General features: G+C 60.0%; 1 protein-coding gene and 1 non-coding gene across 2 annotated transcripts; both read left to right on the forward strand.

Moving 5' to 3' along the window:
* On the forward strand, positions 1-4,743 carry PHB2 (prohibitin 2). Its single transcript, XM_060306318.2, has 9 exons — positions 1-358; positions 521-605; positions 915-994; positions 1,855-2,039; positions 2,450-2,579; positions 2,681-2,784; positions 3,199-3,276; positions 3,638-4,230; positions 4,413-4,743. Exons 1-8 carry the CDS (start codon positions 232-234, stop codon positions 3,716-3,718), a joined length of 870 nt encoding a protein of 289 aa, XP_060162301.1. The 5' UTR covers positions 1-231; the 3' UTR covers positions 3,719-4,230; positions 4,413-4,743.
* LOC115841136 (small nucleolar RNA U89) lies at positions 2,853-3,108 on the forward strand. The gene has a single exon (XR_004034708.1). It is a non-coding gene; the product is annotated as a small nucleolar RNA U89 (small nucleolar RNA).
* Positions 4,744-7,647: the final 2,904 nt, after the last annotated feature.

A 7,647-nucleotide genomic window follows, 5' to 3' on the forward strand; every position in this document is an offset into this window, starting at 1 on the left:
GGTTCCAGAAAGGGGAGGGAACTTCCAAAGGCGTGCTTCCTGTGCCGCAAGCTCGGGTCCGCCGTAGGCTGGGGGGAGAGTTTAGAAGGGAACGCACTTCCGGTGCCCTTTCTCCCGCGAGCACCTGGAGCCGGACCCTCGTGTGGAGAGTGCGATCCGTAAACTGGAGAGCTGTAGAGGCGGGCCGGCACCCCCTTCGGACCACTGGTGCCGCCGGCCTCAGGACCGAACATGGCCCAGAACTTGAAGGACTTAGCGGGACGGCTGCCCTCCGGGCCCCGGGGCATGGGCACGGCGCTGAAGCTGCTGCTGGGGGCCGGCGCCGTGGCCTACGGCGTCCGCGAGTCGGTGTTCACCGGTGAGCAACCTCAGCCTGCCCTCCGGACTCCGCCCGACCTTCCCGGACCCCTGCCCAGCCCCGCCAGGTCCCCGCGCTCACCCAGCCCCTCACCCCGCCCCACCAGAGGCTGGCACGTACTCTGAGCCCGGCCTGGGCTGACCCCTACCCCTCTCCCTGCAGTGGAAGGAGGGCACAGAGCCATTTTCTTTAATCGGATCGGAGGTGTGCAGCAGGACACCATTCTGGCCGAGGGCCTTCACTTCAGGTAATGGCGGGCAGAGCGGACTGACCCTGACCCTTCACCCTTGAACGCCGACCCACCTATGGCTGTGGGAGGACTTTCAGCGGGATTCCGCGCCGCTCTTTACTCTCCTCACCCCATCTCCCAGAACAGTGCGTGCTGGCCACATCTTCAGGAGCACATACTGTTGTTCTCCGGAGGAAAAAGAGAATTTCTTTTTGACCGTGGTCATTAAGAGGAGGAGCAGGCCAAGAAACACGTAGTGAAGGAAAACCGGACAAAACTAGGGAAACGGTAGTATCCTAATCCCTGTCCCTGTTCCCTCCCCTCCAGGATCCCCTGGTTCCAGTACCCCATCATCTATGACATTCGCGCCAGACCCCGAAAAATTTCCTCCCCCACAGGCTCCAAAGGTAGGTCTGGGCACTGGGGTGCCACTGGCAGTAAACAAGGGAGCCTAGCCAGAGACTAGGCAAGATGGGAGTGTCAGATCTCTTGGGCCTTCATTTCCACCTTTGCAAACAAGCTAAAATAAAGGTACCTGCTCCTGGAGTTCAAGGAGTACATTCTGGACACGCTGTGTGTTTGTACATTTTTCAACTGTTCCTCCCCCTTAACGTGAACTCGGTGAGAGCATTGTTTGTCCTTTGTCTTAGTCACTGCCTAGAACAAAGCTTTGTTTTAAAACCTTTCTTTTAATTCTTTGACTCATTAATCTACTGGTACGCTCTGTCCTGGGGAAACTTGGCTGCACTTTTCACTGGTGCACCTGTTCCCTCCTAGACCATTCACAGAAGCTGTGCCTTTGAGATTCCCCAGACCAACCCTTACACACACACACACGTTCACAATGAGGCAAGTAGCTCACCTGTAACGTACTGTTTTGCACGATTTTTAGTGCAGGTTGCTTAATATTCCCGAAACCCTAGGCCCTAAGAAATCAAGGATTCACAAAACACCATCTCTGTTCTCAAGTCCTTACAGTCTAGTTCAGGATTATGGTACAGTGTAACAGAGCCTAAAGTAGAGTAGCGAAAAGAAAGGTCAGCTTTACTGGAGGAGGGTTGTGGGTAGAGAAGACTTGACAGTGGACAAGGACGCATTTGGTCTGTGCCGAATCACTCTTCTCCCCGCGGGGCAGTTCCGGACCACAGGGCATTGCCCTGGGTAAAGAGAGAAGCCAGAGGAGAAAATGCTTGGGGAGGGAGGCTTTGCTAGGAAGCCAGGTGAGGCCTCCGTGGCCTTGCCCAGCCACTGCTAACCTCACGCTTAGACCTGCAGATGGTGAACATCTCCCTGCGGGTGCTGTCCAGACCCAACGCCGCGGAGCTTCCCAGCATGTACCAGCGCCTGGGGCTAGATTACGAGGAGCGCGTGTTGCCATCCATCGTCAACGAGGTGCTCAAGAGCGTGGTGGCCAAGTTCAACGCCTCCCAGCTGATCACCCAGCGGGCCCAGGTCTGGCTCTGGCTCCCATCACCATCTGCGTAGCATCAGCATTTCCCTCCTAGGCCCAGCACACTGGGTGTTAGGAAAGGGTAGTGACCCGAGGTCCGTTGCCCCCAAAAAGCTGTGCAGATGGCCACCGTGGGAAACAAGGAGAGCCAAGATTGGAGCTCGATAGCAGTTAGTGTCGGGCTGCATGGGAGAAAAGTGGTCCAGGCGTGTGTGTGGGGTTGGTACAGCGTGGAGGAGTCAGCGTGACCCAAGTCCTTCCCAGCTCAACTGGCCTAACGAGGAACTAAGAAGGGGTTAGCGCACTTTCTGCGGTTCTCCGGAGATCTGGGATTCTGACGATCACAGAAGCACGCCTTCCTTTCAGTTCTCCAGTCCCCTCAACGCCCCTCTCTCCTCCCCCCGGCCACCAGGTGTCCTTGTTGATCCGACGGGAGCTGACAGAGAGGGCCAAGGACTTCAGCCTCATACTGGATGACGTAGCCATCACTGAGCTGAGCTTTAGCCGAGAATACACAGCTGCTGTAGAAGCTAAACAAGTGGGTGAGTCGCAGGGGAGTCAGGCAGGGGTTTCTGAGGAAGCAGGAGGAGGGACGGGGTTCCTGACACCTTACCTCTGTGACCCCGGTTCTCTCCCGCTACAGCCCAGCAGGAGGCCCAGCGGGCCCAGTTCCTGGTGGAAAAAGCGAAGCAGGAACAGCGGCAGAAGATCGTGCAGGCCGAGGGTGAGGCTGAGGCCGCCAAGATGATATCCTTCTGCTGCAGAGCTCTCAGCCCAGCCCCTGGAACACTCTGCTTCCCACCCGGCCCCGTGGGCTGGCTGATGAGACTAAGGCGAATGCGAACCGTGCTCTCTGACCCCTGGGGGGTTGGGGTGCCGGGTGGGATCTGAAGTCTCAGTGGGGCACCTGAGGCCTGGCTCCTCGCTGTAAGGCAGATCAATAGCACTGCTGGCCTTGCCTCCATCTGTGCTGCTGCCTCCTGTTCCCGGCAGCTGCCTGCGGGGAGGCCTACAGGTAGGGGCAAAGTAGGGCTGGGCACGAGCCACCTGAGCGCAACCTTGGATCTGACAGCCCAGAGGACGGCTGAGTGAGCCGAGTCATAGGGTGCAGCCCCAGCTGAGATCTGGCCTTGTGTGAACCCTTAACCCCACCCTGCTCACCTGGGAGAAGCTCTGGGCAAGAACCCAGGCTACATCAAGCTGCGCAAGATTCGGGCAGCCCAGAACATCTCCAAGACGGTGAGTGTGAGCTCAAGGCCGCCTTGAGGGGGGAAGGTGTTTCTACACATTGAAATGAGGGAATTAGGGTCTTGCGTGTTCGGATTTCTATTCAAACTGGCTTCTCTGACACTCCTCCTCCCATCGAAAATGGTGTCCCCTGGGCGCCCCTGACCTTTTGTTCATGCCTCTTGTGGACCTAATGCATCACAGTTGCTCGCTGCTCTGGATCCTTGTGTGAGCGCAGAAACCGTGGCTGTCACATCACCACTTCGCTGTTCGTAACCCACACGTGTTCCACCAGTGGTTACTGAATTGCAAGGGCAGGAATCAAGGTCTTTTTTGCTTGGTACAAACATCCATCTTACTTTCTGCCCTGTAGATCGCCACATCACAGAATCGTGTCTTTCTCACTGCTGACAACCTTGTGCTGAACCTACAGGATGAAAGTTTCACCCGGTGAGAGGCATGGCCTTCAGGTGGGGTGTTGACACAGAACAAGGGCCGGAGTCTGGCCACCTGGGCTCTGGCGCCCGTTACCAGCTTACTCGTGTGACCCTTGAAAACACCATGTCTCTGAACCACTTAGAAAAGTGGGTGGTTGACAATTCCTAACTTGAATCTCACAGGATTGATTTTATGCGATCCAGTGGGATTATTCACGTAAAAAGCACTTTAATTGTGAAGTTTTTAAGTGAAAAGTGGTAAAAGATGATACTGGCTGTTCTTCCTCGCGAGCTGCTCTGGGGCACGGAAGGATGCTGGGAATGCAGGGGTGAGAAATGGCAGTGGCCAGGGAGCAAGTCTTCTTCCCAGAGCCTGAGATTCCGGGCTTCCAGCGTGCTTGTCTTTTTCCCTTGGGAGCGGAGGAGGGTTTAGAGTTGGGTGGGGCATGAAACTGTCAAGTCACATGTACCTTTCTCTTGTCGTTCTGTGTTTCCTGTTCATCTGGTGACCTGGCGTCCACAGGGGAAGGTAAGTTGATGGTGCATCCTTGTTTCTGTGGGGTCCTGCCTTTTCCCCACCACATCACCTTTCTCACCTCCCCACCCACACATTCAGGGAGGAGGGTAGTGGAGGAGGGAGTGGCCCGAGGTGCTCTGCCTCTCACAGGTACGTCCCCCCCAATAACGTCACCGTCTGTCTCATTTCCACAGTGACAGCCTCATCAAGGGTAAGAAATGAACTGCTGAACAAGAACTCCACCCTCAGGGAGGAAGTGGATCTTTTTCTTCCCCGGTTTTTGAGGAGCCAGCTTGGGGCCCTACCCCGCCCCCACCGTCAAGTGATGGTCCCTCTGCATCTGTCCTCCCAGCCCTTCTCGGGTGAACAAAGACTGACCATTTTCAGAGGAGTGACTTTCCTCCCTGTGTCGGCCAGAGGTGTTGGGACTGTGTGATTTCCTGCAGGGTTGGTTCCTCCCTCGTGGTCAGAAGCAACAACCACCACCCCAGAGATTCTCAATAAATGTTTATTACTTAATCCGAAGTCAAAGCCTCTGGTGTCTGAACTGGGCTGGGGAGGCACGCATGCGCACGCTCACACCGAGCACTCCTGGGTCCTTCTTCGTCTCTTCCAGCAGGGGGCGCGAGGACACCGGCCGGGGCAGGTAGGGAGAGCCGGGGCCTGCCGCTCTCACCCTGGAAGCCCTCAGAGCCGGATCCAGAACAGGACCCAGGGTGGGAACTGCGAGTCCTGGAGTCCGAGGCCAGCTGCACTCCCCACCCCACCCTCCTAAACCGCATCAGCCCTTTGCTTACCAACATCTCCTTTTTTAAAGGCTGGAGCAGCTGTGGCTTTGCTGAGCTAGACCAAAAATCTGATGACCCCAACAGGAGCTGCTTCCTTGGTACCAGGGCTCCATGCAGCTGTGGGGAGACCACTTGTGCTCATCAGGGGGTTTACGTGTTCAGACGGCTGGCGGACCGTGTCGCCTGCTGCAGGCTACCCACACTTCAGTCTCTCAGTCAGGGCTCGACCTCTGGAGGTGGGCTCTTCACTCCCACAGCCCTGGGCCCCCAACGGGACAGGCGCCTCGTCCCTTCCCGGCGCCGCCCTCACTGAGGGTCGTCGGGCGGTAGAGAAACGAGGCCGCTGGCTGTGCCCACGTGCCACCCCAGCCGTGCCGGGGCGAAAGTGTAGGTAGGAATCCTGGAATTCTTAGTGGTGGGGTTAGAGGGCAGAGGGCCTGGGTTCGCCTTCAGCTGCTTCGGTTTTTGAAGAAAGTAGATTAACTGTCCCCTGCTCTGCAGGTTGTCATGAAAGGGACGGGGAGACCAAGCAGATGTGGCCGCCCCAGCCCTGAGGAACTGGAAGCCCAAGGTGAGAGGTGAATGCGCAGAACGAGTCCGCCCGAGTCCCATCCTCATTTTATTTCCTTCGCATTCCCGAGGCAGGAGGAGGATGGAGGTGCCCAGAGAACCAACGTGTTCCCAAGTCCCGCTGCGTCTCCGAGGCAGCCATTTTGTCTCCTCCCATTGTTTACCTTTCCTAGAGACTTAACCCCCCCTCCCCAAGGGTAAAGGTCAGAGGTTGCTGGTCTGGAGGCCTCCGTGGTCTTCAGGGCTCCGTGAAGGTCATTGCCGAGGGCGCCGGCCGGGGGCCATCTTTACCAGACAGTGTTAGGAGCTTCAGCATTAGACCATCCAACACTGTGCTGGAAGATGGACCCAGAGCCGGCCACAGGCGTCAGGGCTGAAGCCGGCCGTCGCTCCAAGGACCCTGGCCGCAGGCCAGCTGAGGTCTATTGAAAGTCTGCGAGCCAATCCCCAGCGCAGGGTCAAGCTGTGGGTTCTGGGTCCTCCAGATGACAAATCACACTGGGTTGGGGGAGGGGCTGGGGCCATTGTGTCCCTTCCGTGGGCAACCAGCCAACAGCCAACCGAGGGCCACCTCTTTCTCAGCACCCTCTGCTCAAGAGGAAGGGGCCTCCAGGGCTGGGGGAGGCTCGGGAGTGGGCGGCACGGCCAGCTGGGTGCTGGGGGCCCGGGGCGGTGGGCGTCGCTGGCACGGGGCAGGGGCCTCCATCATTACCCGGCAGTATTAGAGACTCTCAACCAGCACCCAAACACTGCTGGGTAAGACGGGGGCCCCCACCCCACCGCCCGGACGGGCCGGCAGTCCTCGCCCAGGCGCCCGGTGGAGCTGCGGAGCCCTGGCTCCCCTCCCCCACCGCCCGTGTCCCCGGGGACACTTCCGGGTGAGCCCGGCAGCCGTCACCAGGCCCATCCCGGGTTGCTGATCCACTGAGGCCGGGTCAAGGCTTCGGAAGCCCCCCGCCCATCTCTTCCCCGCCCTGAGCCCCCTCCCCGCCCCGCCAGCCTCTCCCTGCCCCCCAGGCACCAGCTCACCACCCTCAGCACCCCCCCCCCACCCCAGCAGTCCCTCACTCAGCCCCAGGATCCCTCTCCCGCCCGCCTTTACCTGCCACCAGGCCGCCTGCCCCCCAGGGGGCGAGGGCCGTGGAGAGGAGGAGGAATCGAGGCTCGGGAGTCAAGGCCTAGAAGCCGCCCTGGCCTCCACTCTTCCTCCTTCCTTCTCGCCTGCCGGGCAGCGCAGGCTCCTACCTGGGCCCCGCCCGCCGCCCCTGCGCACAGGTGTGTCCTCCAGCCATAGGCTGCACCCCCCGCTGCCTTAACCCCTTCCCTCCCAGCGCCAGCCGCAGGCGCCTCCTCTGAGGCCTGGTCACCCCGGCAAGCCCCCGACCCTCGGGCCCTCGGCCGTGGTCTCTCCTCTCCTACCTGCCTCCTCTGCCCCGGGGCCCAGACCAGGGAGCCTGGTGTCGGAGGGACAGAGGGACGGGTTGTCTTCGCCCCCTTCGCCTTCCTCCTTGGCCTCGCCCCACGGCCACTCCCACCCCCGGCTAGCCCCTTCCCCCAGGCCCCTGCCCGAGAGCCTGAGGGCAGAGAGGGCTCAGCTCAGCAGGGACTGGGTTGTGCCCCTGCCTGGTGCCCACCTGTGTGGAGGGCAGGCGGGTCCCCCAGGGGCGCCTCTCTGTCCTCACCTTTAGTATTGGGGTGCCCCCCCTCCTGCCAAGAGTCCCAAGCTGGCCAGGAGCGTCGGCACTGACCCGGCCGATTCAGGTTCTGAGCTGCTCTCCTGCAGCCCTGGCTCTGCTCTCCAGCGGGGCCGGGCACCCCGCCGGGCAGAGCTGCCCCTAGACCCACCTCACAGCCCTGGAGAGTCCAAGTCCCAGCCGCCGGGCAGTCAGCCCGAGGGCGGGTGAGAGGGGATGGGACCCGCCTTTCTTTTGTGTGGCTCAAGCTGGGATAGAAAGGGCGTTGCTGGGAGAGGGGCCCTGAGGCCCACAGGTGATGCTCCACCCACGCACCCCCTGGAGGGCGATAGCTCCTGGGAGCTGAGCTGTGTCGCCCAATCCCAGCTCTGCCTTCT

The sequence above is a fragment of the Globicephala melas genome, chromosome 10 (assembly GCF_963455315.2).
Source record: "Globicephala melas chromosome 10, mGloMel1.2, whole genome shotgun sequence".
NCBI lineage: Eukaryota > Metazoa > Chordata > Mammalia > Artiodactyla > Delphinidae > Globicephala > Globicephala melas.

Excerpts from the sequence above, each read along its gene's own strand:
- PHB2 (XM_060306318.2), top strand. The coding sequence starts at position 232 with ATGGCCCAGAACTTGAAGGACTTAGCGGGACGGCTGCCCTCCGGGCCC. Across the intron at positions 995-1,854 it reads CTCCCCCACAGGCTCCAAAG|ACCTGCAGATGGTGAACATC; the intron begins GTAGGTCTGGGC and ends CCTCACGCTTAG. Across the intron at positions 2,580-2,680 it reads TGTAGAAGCTAAACAAGTGG|CCCAGCAGGAGGCCCAGCGG; the intron begins GTGAGTCGCAGG and ends CTCCCGCTACAG.